Here is a 21,990-nt window from a genome sequence, read left to right on the forward strand (position 1 = left end):
CGTCCCCCTCCCCCCCACACACACACAGAGCTGGAAGTTCTGGGCCCCTGGCTGGGGGGGGGGGGGGGGGGGGCTGGCCAGGAGGTGGAAAAGTCCCTTCAAACTGCTGGGTGTGTGTGTGTGGGGGGGTGAATTTCCTGGGGGCATGTGCTGGGCTGAGCCTCTCCTCTTCCTCTTCCTCTTCTTCTCCTCTGTCCCTCTGTCCCTCTCCCCCTGTCCCCCTCTTCCTCTCTCCCTCTTCCCTCTTCCCTCTCCACCTCTCCCCCTCTCCCCCTCTCCCCCTCTCCCCCTCTCTCCCTCTCTCCCTCTCCTCCCTTCTCCTTTCCCTGGGGCCATCCACATCAGTTCTCTGTCCTGCGATGGGTCAGCCAGTTCGCAGTGGGAGCCACGCGGCTGTCAGGAGGCCCGTGGCGAGGAAGGGGGGGGGGGGAGGTGCCGGTGTAGTGGGCAAGACTCCCCACCCGCGCCCTGCGCTCCAGGGCTGCCCCTGCTCCCCACGCGCCCGCAGTGCCGAGGCAGCGGGTGGGGGCGGGCGCAGGGCGTGTCCCCACGGGGTGTGGCCAGTGGTCCAGAAGGTCAGTCCCTGATGCGCCCGGCCCTGACGAGAGTGTGCACCCCAGATCCCACCTTGCGGCGGGCGCGCGGGCTGAGGGTGCGGGGCCCCGGGAGCCCCCGCAGGCTGCAGCCCGAGGTTTGGGTGCCGCGCCCGCCCAGCTGTCAGCCTCCGGCTTCACTTCCTCCGCCGCCCGCGCCCTGCAGCCCCGGCTCAGCCTGCGGGGTAAGTCGGGGGACAATGCCGGGGTCCCCAGGCCTGACAGCGAATGATAGGGCGGGGCCCCCGGGTGGGCTTTTGCTTCTCCAGGCCCGAGCCAGGCTCTGCTGGGCCCGCTCCCTCCGTCTGGAGCGGGGGCTCCCGCCTTCCCTGCGGGGACCAGGGGGGCTCGGGCGGGGCGGGGCTGGACCCCAACTGTTGCTGCGGAGGTTGGGAGTGGGGGCGGGGGCGCACCTCGGCCAGGCTGGGTGGGTCTGTCCCCAGAAGCAGCCCAGGGCGGGCAGAAAGGTGGTGCGTCAAAACGGCATGTGGAGGCATCCAGTGAGGTTCCCGCGCCCCCCGCGCCCCGTTTCTGTGGGAGCCGGAGGGGGAGGGAGAGGCCCCGGCGCTCGACCTTCTCCCCCCACAGGTCTCCCCCTCTTCCCTCCTGCGCCCCTGCGCCCAGCCCCCTGTCCCACCCTGCCGGCTCCTCCCATCTCTCACTCTGCTCCTTCCCTCGGGTCAGAGTCTGGCCCCTCCCCGCGGGGGGCGCCCCGTGCCCTGCAGGTGGCGGGGGGCCCTCCTGAAGGGCGCGGCGCTGGCAGAGCTTCCGCCAGCGCGGGCGGGGCTGCCGGCAGAGGGCTCCGGGCAGCCTGAGGGTCCCGTCCACCCCGCCCCCCCCCCGCCCCCCGCTACCCTCCGCCGGAGCCCCGAGAGCCTGCGGCGCACAGAGGGGCGCTGGAACCCTCAGCGGCGGGTCAGGCTGCCCGTGATGTTGGGGACGGAAGAGGAGCGTCAGGCGGGAGGTGGTGTCGCCAGGCTCAGCCACAGCTGCGACCTCGGGGAAGTCACTTCCCTTTTGAGCTGCGGCTGTCCTGGCAGCAGATGCAGGGTTTCCACCCCCCAACCCCCCCCACCCCGTTAGCGCCCCTTCCGTGGTGAGAGATGAGCGCCCCGCACCCACCGCGCTACTGCACCTTCATCTGCGGTGACTCCCGGCCGCTGGACAGAATGTGTGTAGAGAGAGGGCTGTGCTGGTGATGCAAACGCTGGCTACCGCCAGGCCAGGGGCTGTGGCCTCCACATCAGGTAGTCCTGGAGGGAAAGTCAGGGACACCACGGCCCCTTCCCGTGGGACAGCGGCAAAGAGGCAGGCCTGTTGGGTCCTGTCCCCCTTCTGAGGGCACCGCCATCCTCACACCAGAACTTCCCCTCCTCTCCTCACCGGGCATCATTCCTTCCTCGCAGCCCATCCCCATCCATGTGGGTGGGTGTACTCAGCGTCTAAACCCCTCTGTCTGCAGCCCAGCCAGACCGCCTACCCCTCCCTGGGCGGAGGCAGGCGGGGCCCCTGATATCTCTCTCCACAGAGGTTCCCGCTGGCCACCACCCCCAGGATGGCTTCCGCCTCCGGCCCCCCTGCTTTCAGGCTGGAGACCTATGATGGAGGCCCGGAAGATGGAGCTGATGTGGACACAGGACAGCGGGGCCTTGGGGATGTGCTGCCTCCCATGGAGTCACCGTATGTGGGCGAGGACCGGAACTTCTCCCCTCAGATCAAAGTGAACCTTAACTACCGAAAGGGAGCAGGTGCCAGGTAAGGCAGCAAATGGGGGTGCAGCTCGGGGTCCCTCACTTCCAGCAGAGCACTCGGTGCCCCTTCCCCACAGCCTGCGGGGTCCTCAGTCTGACTGTGACAGCTCCTGGCCCCAACAGGCTGACCTCTGCTCTGCTCTCTGGGATGGCCCCTTCCAGAACCTTCTCTATTCTTGGCCTTCAGCCTTCTGAGGTCATGTTCTTCTTCAAAGGGACATACTCTTCCAGCTCCAAGTGCTCAACTGACCCTTGCACCCCCCAGTTTATGCCTGGCCCCCACCCTGTCATGGTCCCTCTGATGGACGATAGCAGGGTTCACACGCCAGTCCAAGGAGAGAGTCAGAGATGATTCTGCACCAAGGCTGAGCCTGTTGACCAAGGGGTGTGGACTCAGATTGTGGACGGCGGGCTTCTGCTGGGAGCACCTTCACTTTGAGTTTCCTGTGATCTGTATCAGTTCAGACTGTATGAGACCCCTCCTGCCAGGAGTGACTCTTCTAGCCCCGTGGTGGTGGTGGTTGGGGGGGTGGGGTGAACCAGTGTGAGTTCTGACATACAAGGTCTGACCAGGAGACTCTCCGTGGTCCAGGTGGGACTCTGCCAGGGAAGGCCCCTCCTTCCTCCTCATGCCTGGGATTCGGCCTCCGGCCTTGGCCTCCCAGCCCAGAGCCCCCATGCTGCCTGTGCTGGAGGCCCACAATCAGATGCAGACCCAGACAGGAGAGGCTGCGCACGAGGCTGTTGGGAGCTGGGTAGCCAGCCCGACAGGCAGAATGGGCCCCGCGATGCCCTTTGGTATCTCAATCTGTGCCTCTGAGGGGCTCCCTACCCTAAGACTGTGATGTCACCCTGAGAAAGGAAGTACTTTGTCCAAATAGACACTTCCCCTGTCTAGGCTCCCGGCAGGGCTCCCTAGTCAGTTGCAGAGCCCTTGGTCATGTTGTGGCCACGTGGGCTGCGGGCAGATGATGGTGTGTCTGGCCAGGCGAGGCAGAAGTGCAGCTTCCTGGGTGGAGGAGGCGGGTCTGGCCCTCTCAGCATGTGGATATGACTTAAAACACAACTGATCCCAACAATCCCCTCACTCATCAGTCGCCAGCCATCACTTGGTTGGCCCATCCTATGGGAGTTGTGAAGCCAGGACCTGAGGGTCCCCAAAGTGTAATAGTCCCTTTGTCTGTCCCTTCATATCTGCTGGTCATGGTGCCAGGGCCCCAAGGATAAGCTTGTCTCTGTGAATAGTGACGAATCCAGGAGGGGCAGTCCTTCCCTTTCCTGTCACCAGACACTGCGAGATTCTGAAGATTATAAGGCCCTTCTGGGGTTTTTCCCGGAAGTGTGGCTTCTCAGCAAGATTCCAGTGAGCATCTGCTCGGCTTCGGTGCTGGGCCCACGTGTCTCTGAGAAACCGCTGTCTGCCAGCCTAGAATCTCTCTGGGGCTGTGAGTCAGGGGCTGGAGTTGGTTAGACAGGCCCCGGGGGAGCCCTGGGTTCTGCATCATGTGACTGGGGAAGTTACTGTATTGCCTTGTTTGTCTAAAAGAGAAAGTAGTGATTCCTGACCCCCAGGCTGAAGTGAGTGCAGATACTGCATTACTCGTCCAAACATGGTTTCTGAGAGGAGGAGGGACTTTCCTCCATCCCTTTGTCAAGGCCAGCGAGGCACACAGCCCTGATGGTCAGCGGGCACCTCCTGCAGCCCTGTCCTGACCTGACTCTAGCTGAGGAGCCACGACAAGTCCCTATGCTGAGACCCACCTGTGGGATAGTGAGCCTGTTGAGAGATCATCCAGGCACCTTGCAAATGACAAGGACCAATGCTGGGGAACAGCTGTGATGCCTGGAGCCACAGACATGGGTCCTGTCCCCCCTCTCCAGGCAGCCCCCAACCCCGCTCCTGGGTCTGGGTCCGGGGTCTCCCGGTTTGCTCTGGGAAGGAGCTCTCATGGGTTACCGGCATGAAGTGCTCACAGGGCTTCCTGAAAGGGCTCCCAGGGATGAGTGCTTTCTGGGGGGTGTGTGTGTGTGGGGGGGGTGGATCTTTCACAGCATCAGTAACAAGCCACATTCCTGCAGCCAGCTGGACCTAAACCGCTTTGACCGTGACCGGCTCTTCAGCGCGGCTGCCCGGGGTGTCCCCCAGGACCTGGCGGGGCTACTGGAATACCTGCGCGCTACCAGCAAGTACCTCACCGACTCGGAGTACACAGGTTGGCTGTGCTGGGACTGTGCTGGCTGGTGGGTCTTGACCATGGTCAGGAGAAGACAAGGGGTGGGGTTTTCCTTTCCCTTTTTTTTTTTTTTTTTAAAGGGAGTGTTCTTAGCAGCAGGCCCTCCTGCCAGAATGGCTGCAGGGGGCCCTGCTGACAGAGCCAAGGACTCCACTTACCTCCCACCACCTCACTGGCACCCGGCCACATGGGTACTTGTAGGCATCCTCAATGCTTTATTTTTCCCTTCCTTCCTTCCTTCCTTCCTTCCTTCCTTCCTTCCTTCCTTCCTTCCTTCCTTCCTTGATCTTTTTAAATAACAGCATTATTGAGATACTAGAGACCTGGTGCACGAGATTCATGCACTTGGGGGGGTTGTCTCCTCAGCCAGGCCTGTGCCCTCTCACAGTCCAGGACCCCTCGGGGGATCGCAGTCTGGGACCCCTCACTCCTTACCGCCTGCCTGAGGCGGAGGTGGGAGAGGCTCATGCCACCACTGCTGTGCTTGCCAGCTCTGAGCCTGGCTTCTGGCTGAGCAGTGGTCCCTCTATGGGAGCACACTGATCACCAGGGGGCAGCTCCTGCATTGAGCATCTGCCCCCTAGTGGTCAGTGCACATCATAGCGACCAGTTGTTCTGCTGTTCAGTCGATTTGCATATTAGGATTTTATTATATAGGACTAGAGGCCCAGTGAACAAAATTCGTGCACTGGTAGGATCCCTAGGTTTGGCTAGTGATCAGGGCCGATCGGGGCCTTCTGGCTGCTGGCCAGGGGCTCCCTTCCCCAGCTGCCAGCTGCTGGCTGGGGCCTTCCTTCGTTCTGCGCTGCCCCCTGGTGGTCAGTGCACATCATAACGAGCAATCGGTCTCCCAGTCGAACTCCCTTGGGGACAATTTGCATATTAGGCTTTTATATATATAAATAATACACATATCATATACTTCACCCATCTCAGAGCATTCTTTACCCCAAACCTAAATATCTTTATTATTTGGGGCTAATTAGAAAGATAACTTGTGTGTTCTAGAAGATTAAAATAGCAATGAAATGTATAAAGCTGAGGGTAAAATGTCTGTCGTCCTGGACCCCTGTTGGTGGTTTGGGATACATCTTTTCAAACTGTTTAAATATTTTATGTGGCCCTGGCTGATGGGGCTCAGGTGGTTGAAGGGGTCCCATGCACTGAGAGTTCACAGGTTCAATTCCCAGTCAGGGCACATGCCAGGGTTGTGGGCTTGATCCCCAGTAGAGGGTGTACAGGAGACAGCCAATCAATGTTTGTCTCTCTCTCTCCCTCTCCCTTTCTCTCTCTCAAAAAATAAATAAATAAATAAATATTTTTAAAATATGTTAGGTGTATATTTACATAGATGAGGTCATGTATATACACTTGTTTGTAATGAGCTTCCCCCCTGCTTACTACATCTTGTAGCACGTTCCATTTCAGTATATATGCCTGTGACTTAGTCACTTTACAAACTGCAGAGTTTTCCATATTGTAGCTGTACCATAATCTTATTAACTCATTTCTTACTGATGGTTGTTTAGGTTGTTTGTAGTTTTCGGCCTTCGCATAGTGTACCAGGCCCTCTGTGTGCTAAGCACTTTGCATATAATTCCATCTGATCCTTACAATAACCCGGGAACATTCCCACTTCGCAGGAAAACTGAGCTTGAGAGAGGCCAAGGGACCTGACTGAGGAGACAGAGCCATTAAGCAGGGAAGCCACTTAACAAGCGCTGTGCCAATGTTATTGCACAGACAACGTTGCACGTGTGACAAATTACATCTGAAAACAATTTCTAGGGCAGAAATGATAGTCCCCGGAGCCGTAAAACCCTGTATCATGGCTGTGCTCCCACCAGTCGCGTGTGGCATCTGTCCTCCCGAGGGGCATTTTGGCACTGGGCCCAACTGCTCCAGGTCTGAGCACCCTCGAGCCCCTTGCCCTCCCCTCGTCCCACAGAGGGCTCCACCGGGAAGACGTGCCTGATGAAGGCCGTGCTGAACCTTCGGGATGGAGCCAATGCCTGCATCCTGCCGCTGCTGCAGATCGACCGGGACTCGGGCAACCCCAAGTCTCTGGTCAACGCCCAGTGCAAAGATGAGTACTACCGAGGCCACAGCGCCCTGCACATCGCCATCGAGAAGAGGAGCCTGCAGTGCGTGCGGCTCCTGGTGGAGAACGGTGCCGACGTGCACGCCAAGGCCTGCGGCCACTTCTTCCAGAAGAAAAGCCAAGGCACTTGTTTTTATTTTGGTGAGGAGTCTTGATTAAAGTGAGGCCTGGTGGGCAGAGCGGGGTGGCACACGGTTAATGGGTGGTGGAGCTGGCCCTTAAAACCAGCTCTATCTAACCCTGGGGCCCATGCTGCCAACCCCCAGGCTGCCTGCAGAAGCAGTTAGTCTTAACTTCGAGATGTTTATCCTTGTCTGGCCACATCCCCCAGCGGGGCCAGGCCTGGGGATGGCTGCTAGAACTGGCATGTGGCCAGAGTCAACCAGACGGCCTGGCTGAAGGGCATCTCCGTCAGGCAGCAGCGGGCCTGGGCGCTGCTGAAGGAGAGGAAGAGGCAGGGAAGATGGGGACCCTGGTGGCTGGCCCGTGCTGTTCCCTTAGGTAGTAGCGGTTGGTCCCCTCTCCCTGTGTCAGAACCAACATGGCTGCTGTCACCAGTGTTCACAGAAGGCACAGCTGCCCTCAGTGGGGCCGGGACCTCGGGCCAGTGCTTCATCCTTTCCCCCGGGTGCCTGGCCGGCCTCCAGGAGCCCTGGCCTCTGTCCAGGGAGTGTGAAGAGTAGGCGGTGAGCGCTGCCCCTTGGCCCCCAGGTGAGCTGCCCCTCTCGCTGGCGGCATGCACCAATCAGTGGGATGTGGTGGCCTACCTCCTGGAGAACCAGCACCAGCCTGCCAGACTGCAGGCTGCCGACTCGCTGGGCAACACGGTCCTGCACGCGCTGGTGATGATCGCAGACAACTCGGCTGAGAACAGCGCTCTGGTGACCCACATGTACGACAGGCTCCTCCAGGCTGGGGCCAGCCTCTGCCCCTCGCTGCAGCTCGAGGACATCCCCAACCTGAAGGGCCTTACACCCCTGAAGCTGGCTGCCCAGGAGGGCAAAATGGAGGTGAGTGGCTGCCCACTGCCCGCCTCCCCATGCCCTACCTGCCAGGAAGCAGAAAGAGCCTGAGGAGGTGGTGGAAAGCAATGGTTTCCCCATTTTTCAACTGAACACTCCTGTTCATAAGAACAGTTCACCACGCACATCTGCCATGTGTGTTTATTGAGAAACTGTATCTAACTACTGAACCAATATATTACATTATAAAGCACAGGGATTTTCCCCATTTTATTTTTAGTTTTTATTGAATTTATTGGGGTAACATTGGCTTCAGTAAATCATGGGCATTTTTTTAAAAAAATTCATTTGGGCCCTAGCTGGTTTGGCTCAGTGGATAAGAGCATCAGTCCATGGCCTGAAGGGTACTGGGTTCGATTCCAGTCAAGGGCATGTATCTCAGTTGCAGGCTCCATCCTCCACCCAATGTATGTCTCTCACATCGATGTTTCTCTCTCTCTGTCTCACACCCTCCCTTCCATTCTCTCTAAAAAAATCAATGGAAAACTATCCTCAGGTGAGGACTAACAACAACAACAACAAAGTCATTTGGGTTTCTTGATTAGGAGACAATCTATTCATGTCCTTTTCTATTCTGCCATTAGACTTGCTCTTGGGTTTTCTTTACCTGGGTTGGTAAGTGTCCTTTATACTGAACAATTAGCATTTTATTTACTCTCACAGTTGCAAAATTTTCTCACAGCTCAACATTAAAAATTTTTATTGTGCTTTGCCACACAGAATTGTCACATTCCTAACTTTACAAGTTGTAATTATCCTTTCCTTTAGAGTTTTGCTATTACTTAATCCTCCAGCAAGGTCATCCTATATAATAAAAGCCTAATATGCTAAGTGTCCAACTGTTCCTTCGACCATTTGACTGGTCGCTATGATGCTCACTGACCACCAGGGGGCAGATGCTCTGACCAGTAGGTTAGCTTGCTGCTAGGGTCCTGCAGATTGGGACTGGGCGAGATGGGCTGGACATGCCCTGGAGCCCTCCTGCAGTTCCTCCCTGGCCCTGATCGTGCACTGGTGGGGTCCCCTAGCCTGGCCTGTGCCCTCTCACAATCCAGGACCCCTCAGGGATGTTGGAGAGCCGGTTTTGGCTAGATCCCCGCAGGCCAGGCCGAGGGACCCCACCAGTGCACGAATTTGTGCACCCGGCCTCTATTGTTATCTATAACCTGTGTGTGTTTATTCCACATCCTTATTTTCTCCCAGACTTTTGCAGTTTCACTTTCTTTTTTCTCAAAAAATATTTTTATTGAAATCAGAGAAGAAGAGAGAGGGAGAGATGGAAACATCAATGGTGAGAGAGAATCATTGATTGGCTGCCTCTTGCACGTCCCACACTGGGGATCAAGCCTGCAACCCAGGCATGTGCCTTTGACTGGAATTGAACCTGGAACCCTTCAGTCCCCAGTCTGATGCTATATCCATTGAGCCAAACCGGCTAGGGCTGCAGTTTCACTTTCAATGCCTACAGCTTTTTTTTTTTTTTAAGTGCCCTTGACTGGAATCGAACCTGGGACCCTTCAGACTGCAGATCAATGCTCTATCCACTGAGCCAAACCTGCTAGGGCTATGCCTACAACTTTGAAGTCATCTATAATAATAAAATCGTAATATGCAAATCAACCAAATGGCCAAACAGTGGAACGACTGTCCGGACAACCATGCTATGACACCCACTGGTGCCAGGCCAGCCAAGGCGGGTACGATGTGATTGGTCAGGGGCCCAGCCATCGCCCCATGATCGCCCTGCAGAGGGAGGCCCAGGCCTGTGGGCTGCGGCAGGTGGGCAGGGCCTCCCTCTTCGGGGGTGATCCATCGTGGAGCCCTGGTGAAGTAGGTGGGGCCTACGTCTTTGGGGAAATTGAGGGTGCAGGCTGGGCTGAGGGACCTCCCCCCCACCCACCCCCGCGAGTGCATGAATTTCTTGCACTGGGCCTCTAATTTTGGTATAAAGAGTAAACACGACTGGAGACGGGGTCCTGTAGGAAGAGTGAGCATGGTGGGAGGGTCAAAGGATGACAAAGTGGAGGTAGTGAAGGACGAGTAAGGAATGAATTTTAAAACTGGAAAATGTGGGGAAAAGATGTGGAGGCAGCATGGGTTTTGCCACCTGAATGCACTCATCTATATGATGAATGATGGAGCATGAAGAATAAGGGGAAGCTTCTCTTACAAGTAAGAAATTTTTGAAGAATTTCGCCACTGAAAATAAATTAATTTTTCAAGTCAATAAAAAAAAAAAAAAAAAAAAAAAAGAGTAAACACGATCCAGCTCTACCTTTTTTCCAAAATGCTTACCAGTTCTCACTATTGTCAGGGCTGGCTTCATGGCTGACACCGTGTAGCTTACAAAGCCCTGAGAGAGCTTAGAACACAGGCACTTTTAAAGTCTAAGATAGAAGTAAACATGAGTAGAACTTTTGCTATTTTATTTCTGCCCTCCAGGCTCCGGGTGTGGGAACCTCCCTTTGGTGCCTGGAGGCATGGCTGTGTGGTGCTGTGTGGCCTGTAGATGCTGCTCCCCATCTGCCCCTTCCTTTCCCCCATTTCTCATTTGTGAAACCAAATTATTTCTCTCTCTCTCTTTTTTTTTATCCTCACCAGAGGAGTGAGGATTTTCCCCCCATTGATTTTTAGCAAGAGTGGAAGAGAGGGGAGGGAGGAGAGAGAGAGAGAGAGAAACATTGATGTGGGAGAGACACATTGGTTGCCTCCCACACACACCCTGATCAGGGGTAGGGATCAAACCTGCAACCCAGGTACATGCCTTTAACTGGGACTCGAACCTGAGACCCTTCGGTGCATGGGCTGATGTTCTACCACTGGGCACACCAGCCAGGACACCAAATTGTATCTTAACCTGCTCTGGTTAGTGACCCTTTCTGAGCGTTTGTACATACAAGGACCATGTGTACAGGGCGTGTGCACGGCAGCCGCAGTTCTGCAGACAGAGTACTTCCCAGACTCCCAGTCACGCTGGGAGGTGGCCAAGAGGGCCAAGCTCACGTGGTCCCCCCTGCAGATTTTCAGGCACATCCTGCAGCGAGAGTTCTCGGGACCGTACCAGTGCCTTTCCCGGAAGTTCACTGAGTGGTGCTACGGGCCGGTCCGGGTGTCACTGTATGACCTGGCCTCTGTGGACAGCTGTGAGGAGAACTCGGTGCTGGAGATCATCACCTTTCACTGCCGGAGCCCGGTGAGCCCGCCCTGCAGACACTCCCTGCAAGCTCCCCACCCGGGCTGTCTGCTGGCCAGTGGGGTGTGGCTGCAGGTCCTGACCCCACACTCATCCCACACGCCAGTCCCACCTGCTCTGGACAGAAGAGGCCCTCGGCCACTCCCTAGTCAGGAGGGTGGGGTGGAGGCAGGTGGGAGGGGTCAAGCGGGGCTCCCCATCCTCTCCTCTCCTCTCCATTCCCTCAGCCCTTGCACTGAGCCCATGAGTGGGCCCCTGTGTACACCTGCTGAGTGTCCCCTGGTGCTCACATTCCCACCCCAGCACCGACACCAAATGGTGGTTTTGGAGCCTCTGAACAAACTGCTGCAGGCGAAATGGGACCTGCTCAGGCCCAGGTTCTTCTTCAACTTCCTGTGTTTCTTGATCTACATGCTCATCTTCACCGCTGTTGTCTACTGCGAGCCTGCCCTGGAAAAGGCAAGGCTGGGGAGGGGTGGGGGCATACCCTGGGGAGGCCCCTGGAAATAGCCCTGGAAGAAGCTGGGACAAGGACACCCCCCAACCCCCAGCCCCCTTTTGTGTTGAGGCTCTGACTGCTGAGTGATCCTCAGGCTTCCCAGCCGGGCCAGTGGGATGCCAGCTCCACAGGAGTTCACACTCACCATATGTGAGAAAGAGTCTAAGTGATTGACTTGTATTCACTTTAATTCAATTTCACAACAACCCTCTGAGATGAACCATTGTCCCCGTTTGCAGTGGAGGGAAGGGAGGGACAGAGGGGCAGGTAACTCACCCAGGCTCACACAGGCTGTAAGTGTGGAGATGGGATCTGAACCAGGCAGCCCGGCTTCCGATTCCCCCTCACAACTGCTCCGCACGGTGGACTAGAATCCAGTGGGCCTGCCCCGAGCCCAGGTTCCCGCTGCCGCTCCGAGGGGAGGGGCCGCTCCACAGCTCAGGCTCAGAGTGGGTCCTCAGCTCTGGCGCTCGGAGGGAGGGCCATTGGGAGGGGACCCTAGGTCCTACCTGTCTCCTCACAGGCCTTCCTCCCCATGAAGGGGACAGTGAGAAACACCCTGCAGCTACTGGGCCACATCCTGATCCTGCTTGGGGGCGGCTACCTCCTCCTGGGCCAGGTGAGGGCTCCTTCCTCTCCCCCACTCCCTGTGGCTCCAGCCTGCCCAGGGGCCGCGAGGAGCCTTAGAGCCAGGTCACCACAGTACCTTGGTTTATGGGGAAACTGAGAACCAGTCCCACCCTGACTGCCTCTGGGCGGTTGAAGGCCTCGCCTGCTGGGGCTGCTACCCTCCTACTGTGCTTTCTAGAGCAGCAGTCGCCAACCTTTCGGACCTCATGGGCCACCGGTTGGCGACCGCTGCCCTAGAGTGCCCGTGGTGTGGAAATGGCTCCTACGACTCCTTGTCAGTGCCAGCTAGCCCCCCCGGGAAATCGAGCTGGAAGCCCCAGCCCCTAGGTCCCTGGGCTGGGGCATTCCTCCCTTCGGGAGCACAGAAGGTGGGGCTCAGCCCACTCCCCCAGCCGGGCTTCAGCCTTTGAAACTGCTGCAAGCTCGCAGGAGACAGCTGGGCTGGCACTGACTCTCAGAGTGGGCAGAACCTGGGCACCAACTCCAGGTGGGTTGGAGCCCAGGGTGGTGCTGGGAGGCAGGGAGAGGGAGGGCAGGGAGCTCCCCGCTTACCATAAGCAGTGCATGAGCTCTGGTTCCGGATCCACACGGAGCCAGGAGGCCCTGGCATTGCCTCGGTGTCTGTGGGTGGCTGCACTTTTTGGAAACAGGGTCCTAACCTTTCTTAGCTATCAGCAAAATTCATGAGCTCCTCTGAAAAGTTGCACAGGCTCCCACATGGCGAGAAGGCAGGGGCTGGTGGGAGCCCTGCCAGGGCCTGGCGGGTGGGGGGAGGGCTGTGTGTGGCCTGGAGAGCAAGTTTCCCACGTCTGTCTTTCCTCCCGCAGCTGTGGTACTTCTGGAGGCGCCGTCTGTTCATCTGGATCTCGTTCTTGGACAGCTACTTCGAACTGCTCTTGTATGTGGGGCCTCGCTCCTCCTCCATCTCGGGCCCTGGAGCGGTGGTTGTGGCAGAGGGCCCCCCGCAGGCTTTAGAGGGGAGGACCCAGGGCCGAGGGGCCCCAGGGGGTTGGCACCAGAGGCCAGACTCATGAGTCCAGCTGTCCAGCTTGGGGTTCCCTGCGCTTCCATCCGAGTAGAGCGTTTACTGACCCTCACTGTGCACGGATGGAACCTGAACTCTTTCTATGTCTTGTCTCATTGAACCCTGACAAATGCTCTGTGGGTCAGGTGGTTACTGTTACCTCATATCCTGGGGAGGGAGCTGAGGCCCACAGGGGTGAAATAACTGCTTGGGGTGGAGGTCAGGACCTGATGGGGTCTAGACAGGTAGAGAACTCACCCATCAGACTGCAGTGGGAGAGGCCGTGGTGGTCAGCATTGGCCAGTGGGGACTAAGGGGGTCTTGTCAAGTGGCCTGCAAGCTGACCCTGTCCCTGTCCCCATTCAGCCTGGTCCAGGCCCTGCTCACGGTGCTGTCTGAGGTGCTGCATTTCCTGGCTATTGAGTGGTACCTGCCTCTGCTTGTGTCCTCGCTGGTGCTGGGCTGGCTGAACCTGCTTTACTATACACGCGGCTTCCAGTACACAGGCATCTACAGCGTCATGATCCAGAAGGTGAGAGGCAGGGGTGGCCCCGCTACAACTGACTGGGCAGGGCTGGGCACCACACTCCAGCGGGACTCCTTCGGCCTCAGCAGTCAGGTGACTTCTTCCACAGCTCACCTGGGCAGAGAACATGAGTATGTGCATCACAGACCCAGACACTCGCGGAGTGTCAGCAAGAGTGTGGGTGTGCACATACCTGCTCTCAGGGGTCTGCGCTCTGCCTACAAATACCTGCACTTGTGTGCCTGCAAGTGTCCACACGGGAGCACGTGCATGCTTGCACACTGAAGGAGCAGAGACTATGCACACAAGCCCATTATATGTCTGGACAGCTAGGCATATGGGTGTGTCTGGATTTATTTATTCAACAAATGTTTAGCAAGTCCATACTATGGACCAGGCCCTGTTTTAAGTGTTAGAAATACACTCTTCTGCACACTAACAAAATAGACAAGTCCATGCTCTTCTGAAGCTGATGTTCTCTTGGGGGAATGAAGGCACCACGAAAACAGATGAGAAGATTACTGACTGCTAACTCCTATGAAGGGAACACAGAGGACAGTGTGACAGAATGACCGGGCAGAGGGCTTTAGATAGAGTGGTCTGCAAGGCCCCTCTGAGGAGGTGGCGACTGAGACTTGAAAGAGTGATTCAGCATAGACTCAAGGAAGAAGATTCGAGACAAGGAGAACAGCAAGGAAAAGGCAGGAGTCAAAACAAGGTTGAAGTGCTGAGACAGATTAGGAGGTGGGGTGTGTGAAGGAGGTGAAGGTGAGGAGGAGGTGAGTGAAGGAGGTGAAGGTGAGGAGGTGAGGTGTGTGAAGGAGGTGAAGGTGAGGAGGTGAGGTGAGTGAAGGAGGTGAAGGTGAGGAAGTGGGGTGCATGAAGGAGATGAAGTTGAGGGGGAGTTGTTGCCCATAGGAAGGGGTCTAGAGGCCCAGAAGGCTCTAAAAAATTTTTAATTGTGGTAAAATATACATAAAATTTACCATTTTAACCTTTTTTTAAAAAAAAATTATCAATCCTCACCGGAGGATATTTTTCCATTGATTTTTAGAGAGAGTGGAAGGGAGGGGGAGAGACGCAGAGACAGAAGCATCAATGTGAGAGAGACACATCAATTGGTTGCACCCCACCGAGGTACGTGCCCTTGACCAGAATCCAACCTACAACCCTTCGGTCCGCAGGCCAACGCTCTATCCACGGAGCCAAGCCGGCTAGGCCTTAACCTTTTTAAGTGTACAAGTCGGTGGCATTAAGCACATTCACATTGTTGTGCAACCATCACCACCACCATCTCCAGAACGTCCATTATCCCACACTGAAACTGCACCATTGCCCTCCCCAGCCCACGGCAACCACATTCTTACTTTCTGTCTCTATGAACTTGATGACTCTAGGTGTCACGTATAGATGGAATCACGCAGTATCTGTCCTTTTGTCACTGGCTTATTTCACTGAGCATAGTATTCTCAAGGCTCATCAGGTTGTAACATGTGTCAGAATTTCCTTCCCTTTTGTTTTTTTTTTTGTTTTTCTTTTCGTTAATCCTCATTCGAGGATATTTTTTCCCATTGATTTTTAGAGGGAGTGGAAGGGAGGAAGAGAAGGGGAGAGAGAAACGTGGATGTGAAACAGACACATTGATTGGTTGTCTCCTGTAGGTGCCTCAGGGATCAAACCTGCAACCCAGGCACATGCCCCTGACCAGGAATTGAACTCTGGGGCGACTCTGTAATCACGGAGACATGCAGGCCAGGGCAGAATTTTCTTCCTTTTAAGATTGAATAGTATCCCATTGGATGTATATACCACGTTTTGTTTATCCCTTCATTCATCAATGGACACCTGAGTTGTTCCCACCTTTTGGTATTGTGAATAATGTGCTATGAACACTGATGTGTACAAATATCTATTTGAGTTCCTGTTTTCAATTCTTTTGGGTATATACCCAGATGTGGAATTGCTGAATCATATGGTAACTCTATGTTTAAAATTTTTTACCCTGGAGGGTTTTAAGCAGGAAAATTATATGATCTGATGTAGACTTTTAAAAGACCGTTTGCTCAGTGCAGCTCCACAGGCCTGTGTATGCACACACACGTGTGTGTGTGTGTGTGTGTGTGTGTGGTATGGACATAGGAACCCAAGCTCGGGATCAACGCAGGGGTCTGGGGTCATGTCCAGTCTGGTGGCCCAGCCACCCACCTGAGCTCCTGATCTGTGTGTTCTAGGTCATTCTGCGGGACCTGCTCCGCTTCCTTCTGGTATACTTAGTCTTCCTTTTCGGCTTCTCTGTAGGTAAAGGTTCCCCTACTGCCCCTGCCCATCCCTTGCTGCCCCGTAAACCCCCAAGTCTACCAGCTGGTCTCCCCAGGCTGACGACCCCATTCTACCCTCCTGCAGCCTTGGTGAGCCTGAGCCAGGAGGTCCGGGACCCCAGGGTCCCCAGAAGTTTGAATGCCACGGAGGCAGCGTTGTCTGGAGCAGGACAGGAGGATGGGGAGGGCAGTGAGGTCCCATACCGTGGCATCATGGACACCGCCCTGGAGCTCTTCAAGTTCACCATCGGCATGGGCGAGCTGGCCTTCCAGGAGCAGCTGCGCTTCCGTGGGGCTGTGCTGCTGCTGCTGCTGGCCTACGTGCTGCTCACCTACATCCTGCTGCTCAACATGCTCATCGCCCTCATGAATGAGACTGTCAGCAGCGTCACTACCGACAGCTGGAGCATTTGGAAGCTGCAGGTGCCCCTGGAGGCTCCCCTCTCCCTCCCCAAGTTCTGGCCCCAGAGCAGATCCAGGGCCCTGGGTGGTCTTGCCTTTGTCGGGGTGTCCATCATCCACTACTTCCTTCAAAGGGCTGCTGTGAGGCCCGAATAAGCTCATATATCTGAAGCCCTTAGAACAGTGCCTGACACACAGCAGGTGCTCAATGTGTTAATTATTATCATCATAATTATTATTACGTATTCTTGAGTGCCTACTATGGGGCTAGGCACAGTTTTAGGCTCTAAACGCATAGCAGAGAACAAGACAGTCTGCCCTCACGTAGCTCCCGTCCTGTGCTCAGCATATACTGAGTGGGTGGTTTTGGTGGGCGAGGCAGGCAGGCTGTGCCATCAGAGGTCCCTGCAGCTGGGGCTGATAAGGCACCCCCTACAGTGGAGGAAGCCAAAGCTGCTCCTTGACCTGGGAAGGTGGGGTGCAGACCTGGGCAGTTTGTGTAGGGGGAGCCTTGCCCAGGAGGCTGGACCGTGTTACCAACTCCCTGCTGACCTTGGGTAAGCCCCTGTCTTCTCTGAGACTCCGTGGCCTTACCTGCAAAGTTCTGTCCCCACCTACTTTGTGTGTCGGTGGGCAGGCACATGTGTGGGTTAGAGCAGATGAACTTCGGTACCTGTCGGTGTGACATTCTGGGGCCTGTAATGATGCCGTAACCAGTGACTGCCGAGCACTCTACATGCAGACTTCCCCCAAGCCCCAGGTCTGTAAGTGGGGAAACAGGTTCCCGGGGTTGAGGCTGACACCATGCAGGTAATCAAACACTGGAGCTGGGTCCAGCCTGGTGCTCAGTGGACTTAGGCCTATACTTACTGTAAAGTGCGTGGCGCATCTCCCTGGCTGCTCTGTCTGATGTGTCCTTTGTCCCCAGAAAGCCATCTCTGTCCTGGAGATGGAGAATGGCTACTGGTGGTGCAGGAGGAAGAAGCAGCCGGCAGGGGCGAAGCTGAGGGTTGGCACCAGGCCAGATGGTAGCCCGGATGAGCGTTGGTGCTTCAGGTGAGTGAGGGGCAGGGGAGGGAGCTGAAGGCCGGCCTTACTCCTCTGAAAGCCAGGGACAGCGGCCAGGAGCCGGGGCGTTGGGAGAGGCAGGACTTAGGAGTGACAGAGGACTGAGCCTGCCCTGGGAAGGCGAGGTCAGGGATGCTGGGTCTCATAGGCCAGGGGCTGCCACTGCCTGTCTGGCCATCTGCCTGTCCTGTGGCTTAAACTGAAGGTCCCTGACCTACTTCTCTGGCCTGGAATTGGGTACAGTTAAGAGGCTGAGAAGCCAGAGGGACCCTCAGGTTATAGCACGCCAGCCACTAGCCTCACCGTGGCTGGTCTGACCTGACCTCCCAACTCCCCACACGACCAGGGGCTACAACCCTTTCACAGAGAACAAACTCTTCCATGCCCGTGGGGGACCCGGCACTGAGAGAGGCCACTCGGTGACAGATGCACAGACAGAAACAGGCTTTCAGGAGATAAGAGTTAAGCAAGGAGAGGGAGAGTCTCAGGCAGGTAGCGCAGCCCACTGGGCCCCAGCGGGGCCACGGAAGCACACCTGACCTAAACGCTTCGCTGGACGTTCTGGGCACCCGGGTCGCTGGGGACCGCCTGCAGGACAGGTGCCTGTTCCTCCCCATGGGCACCCGGCTCAGGACAGTGGCCATAGCTGCAAGGACTGAGGGGGCTGGTGGTGGCCGGGGTCTTGTGGAGAGGGGCAGAGACCCATCCTCCTGGCAGTCCCTGCGTCCCCCGGAAGGTCTGCTCAGCCCACCACCCAGGGCCAGGGCCCTCCTGGGCGCAGCAGGCCGCACTGGCTCCGCAGCTCACAGCTGCTCTGCCCCTCAGATCGGAGGAAGTGAACTGGGCTGCCTGGGAGCAGACGCTGCCCACGGTGCGCGAGGAGCCTGCGGGGCCAGGCAACCCTGGTGAGTAACCCTGTGGGAGACTGTGTTCCCGTGTGTGGTCACATGCGTGTGTCCGCATGTGCGTGTTTGTATGTGTGTCTGCTTGGTCACATAGCTATGCAGAGTCTGGGGCAGGACCTTTGCTGTGGCCACTCCTGAGCTACACTCATTTGAATAAATGCCCCCCTGAAAGTAGTGCTCGCCCCCGCCCCCCCAGCCCGCTCCCCTGGGAAACCCTCCAGGCCATTAGTGCTTTCACAGCTCAGCCTGCACCCCGACCTCCTCACCTGCCTTCACCTGCCCTCACCTCCCGTCTCTTCACACCGTCCCCTCCTCCTCACAGGCTCCAACCCCCCCGCCTGCTTTCCCCATCCAAGTGCCAGGGCTGAGCCTGGAGCCCAGCGGGGGAACTGGTTAGGGAGGCCCCTCCCCACCATAGCACAGGTGGCATCTCTGGCCCCCACGGGCTCTGTCCTCTCGGCCCTGCTGACCAGAGCACCGAGCCGCTTCCCACCTCCAGCCGGGTCCTCTGTGCCTGTCCCGCCTCTCCGGGCCTGCGTCCTCTCCTTCCCAGCCTATGAGAGCCCCCCTTGTCCCCTCCCTGCTTCCCACCACGGGTGACTCCTTCCTCCCACCCAGAGGCCTCTTCCGAGAACCAGCTCTCTCCACAGCACACCCTCCTGGAACCTTCGGTAGCTCCCATCTCAGCCTCCGTGAGCTCCTTCCTCTCCTTCCTCATCCTCTTTCAGAAGACTCCACTTGCTTGCGCCTCTGGCCCAACCCCTCCCACGACAGCCTCCTGTGTCTCCTAGGACCCCTGTAGGGGACTCATCTGTCCTCCTGCTTCACAGCCGACTGGCTTCCCAGGTCCAGGGTCCCTGACGAAGGCCCTGGCAGCCCGGCGGGCTTCCTGTCTACCCGCCTTGTCCTTAATTCCGAGTCCTGCTGCCCCGTCACTTCATTGCCAAGATTCTAAAGGTCAACTTGCTCCTCATCTTGCCCCAAGCATCCCATACCCCAGCCTCACACCCGGTGCCTGCTGGGCCTCCACCGGGACATCCCAAACAGGAACAGCGGTGGGGCGGTCCTACCAGGCCCATGTCACTGCACCCTCTCCCCACCAGGTGAGGGCCTTGCCCGTGTCTTGCCCTCCTGCCCCCATCTGGTGCCGAGTGTCCTGGAGACCCCACGGGCAGCCCTTGTCCTCTGCCCGACTCCTCATCTGCTGACTGTGCTGCTGCAGGGCTGCTTCGCCTGCACCCCGACCTCCAGACAAGCCTCTCTCTCCAGTGTCTCCCACTCCAACTCCTCTTTGTAGAAAAAACTACACACGGCTGCACGACACAATGCCCTCCTCTGCCTGGAAGGCCACCCTTTCAGTGTGCAGGTCAAGGACCAAAGCTGCTGTCCACGCGTCCTCCCCCACCCCCCGCCTCCGCCAGCTCTCTCCACGTGACAGCCAGTCCAGACTACAGTGCTCCCTGGCCTTCGCCTGCCTTGGGTCTTCTCTCTGCCCTTCCTGCTCCTCTGGGTGTCCAATCTGCCCCCGTGCAGTGGGTGCGGTCCCTCTCTCCTCTGAGCTCCCTGAGCACCTAACTCTCACTTCCTTCCAGCTCTTCAGCGAGGGAGTCTCCGTGTCCTGGTTTCTAATGAAAAAGTCTGTCTCCTGGGAGGAGGCCCACCCCAGGCAGATGCAGGGGTTCAGGAAATGCTGTGGAAGGAGGGAGGCGGGGGACGGGTTGCTGGGGACTTCAGGATCCCCTGCTGTCCACAGGCAAGAAGTGGTTTTAGGGGGGTGGGGAAGCCTTCTGCTGCTTCCCTAGCGCCTGCCTCCCGGGCACACATTGCAAGGGCCAAGTCCCAGTGTCTTCATCCATTCACAGGCACCAGGAAGACCTCTGGCTTGACCAACCACCCCAGGAAGGATGGTGCCCTGGAGGAAGAACACCTGCCCCTCCAGCCCCTAAAGTCCCACTGACAGACGAGGCCGGCAGGACAGCACCAAGGAACTCTCCCAGGGAACAAATCTCAATAAATATTTTCTCAGGACTAACCCTATCAGAGAGATTCGAGCAAAGTTACCGGGCCTGTGTCTAAGGCTGGGTGCTCCTGCCCTCACCTGGGCACAGGAGCCCTCACCTGCTGCCCCCCAGCCTTGAGCTGTTCTCTTCCTGGGGGCAGGGAGCTGGCCAGGTGGCTCCTGTTCTGGCAGCTGCGTGGTGGTGGACATGCAGGAGCACGGCCTCTCTCCTCCCTCTCCCATAGCCCCAGGCACCTCCAAGCCGCCTCCAGGACGCCTCTCAAAGCCCTTGCGGGCCTCGGCTTAGTTTGGACTCTGGAGTATTGCTTTCTCTCCCCACTGGCGTCCTGCTTAGTTTATGCCCTGGCAAGCCGTTCTCTCAGAGCAGGCAGAGGGCACTTGCTAAGACACGAGAACCGTGATACGTCTGTGCTCGGGAGGCTTGAGGCTCCCTGTGCGCACAGGAACTCTAGCTGGCACCCCAGCACTCTGCGGTTTTGCCCAAGCATTTCCAGGCATCTCTCCCATACCCCTGCGGCCCCCATGTTCTCCTTAGTACTTTCACCAGATTCTTCACGCAGGCGGAGGGGCCTCATGTGGGTCTGACCCCATGACTTGGCTCTCTCTGGAAATGAAACTGGAAAAGTTGGTGTTCATGCTGCCTGTCACCATCAGAACCAATCAGTAGAGACAAGGATTGCATCTTTATGGGTGTGATCTGAGAAGACAGTGGGTTATGTACCCTAAAAAGACTGTCTTGCATCTCAGATCAAGCTGACCCTTTTTATAAAGAGAAGAAAAGTGTAGGTAAAGGGTTTGGAATTTAGGGGAAAAGGTGAGGGGTTTGAAATTCAGGGGAAAAGGTGAATGGGATAGAAGCTGCAGTCCAGGGGTTTTCCTAGCATCCCTTCACCTGCTGACGGGTGATGCTTTTCTTTCTTTATTGTTGAAAGTATTACGTATGTCTTCTTTCCCCCCCATTGACCTCTCCCAGCCCACCCCTGTTTTTTTTTTTTTAAGTATATTTGTTATTGATTTTAGGGAAGAAGGGAAAGGGAGATAGGAACATCAGTGATGAGAATCATTGATCGGCTGCCTCCTGCACGCCCCCTACTGGGAATTGAGCCCGCAACCCCGAGCATGTGGCCTGACCAGGAATTGAACTGTGACCTGATTCAGAGGTTGACACTCAGCCACTGAGCCCCGCAGGCCAGGCCTGACCGGTGACTCTATCTGTGCCCTGGGCAGTGGACATTCTTTCCCTGGAGCACAAGGCTCAGATACCGCCTTGCAGTCCTCCTGGGGCGCAGAGGTGGAAGTGCGTGTGGGTCTCATGAAGTCAGAGCAGGTCCAGTCATAATTTCAGGCCCTGGAGCAATAGCTTTCCAAATGTACGTTACCAAGCCTACTAACTATATATCTGAAGCTAAATTTTTTTAACTTCTTGAGTTCCCATCAGAAATTCCCTCCCTGTGTATCACATGATCTCACGCATATGTGGAATCTAATGAATAAAATAAACTGATGAACAAATTAGATCCAGAGACATAGACACGTGGAACAGACTGTGGAATCTCAGGGGGAAGGTAGAGGTGGGTGGGTGGGAAGAGATCAACCAAAGAATTTGTATGCATATATGGACACAGACAATAGAGTGGCGAAGGTCTGGTATGGGAGGGGGCTGGAAGGGGTCGATGGGGGGAAAAAGGGGACATATGTAATACT

At 56.6% G+C, this 21,990-nt stretch overlaps 1 protein-coding gene across 1 annotated transcript; it reads left to right on the plus strand.

Moving 5' to 3' along the window:
- Nucleotides 1-498: 498 nt before the first annotated feature.
- On the plus strand, nucleotides 499-21,854 carry TRPV2 (transient receptor potential cation channel subfamily V member 2). Its single transcript, XM_070393546.1, has 15 exons — nucleotides 499-778; nucleotides 2,122-2,348; nucleotides 4,424-4,557; nucleotides 6,527-6,820; nucleotides 7,391-7,689; nucleotides 10,721-10,894; nucleotides 11,198-11,353; nucleotides 11,917-12,012; nucleotides 12,851-12,921; nucleotides 13,414-13,579; nucleotides 15,805-15,871; nucleotides 15,977-16,314; nucleotides 17,222-17,349; nucleotides 18,187-18,266; nucleotides 20,129-21,854. The coding sequence occupies exons 1-15, from the start codon at nucleotides 587-589 to the stop codon at nucleotides 20,221-20,223; spliced, it is 2,517 nt and encodes an 838-aa protein (XP_070249647.1). The 5' UTR covers nucleotides 499-586; the 3' UTR covers nucleotides 20,224-21,854.
- The last annotated feature ends 136 nt before the right edge of the window (nucleotides 21,855-21,990 follow it).

This window comes from Myotis yumanensis, unplaced genomic scaffold, assembly GCF_028538775.1.
Source record: "Myotis yumanensis isolate MYYU_CA2020_CCGP unplaced genomic scaffold, mMyoYum1.0.hap1 SCAF_16, whole genome shotgun sequence".
Lineage (NCBI taxonomy): Eukaryota > Metazoa > Chordata > Mammalia > Chiroptera > Vespertilionidae > Myotis > Myotis yumanensis.

Coding starts and splice junctions, on each gene's coding strand:
- TRPV2 (XM_070393546.1), top strand. CDS start 587: ATGCGCCCGGCCCTGACGAGAGTGTGCACCCCAGATCCCACCTTGCGG. Junction 11,354..11,916: donor GCGAGCCTGCCCTGGAAAAG/GCAAGGCTGGGG, acceptor GTCTCCTCACAG/GCCTTCCTCCCCATGAAGGG. Junction 12,013..12,850: donor GCTACCTCCTCCTGGGCCAG/GTGAGGGCTCCT, acceptor TTCCTCCCGCAG/CTGTGGTACTTCTGGAGGCG.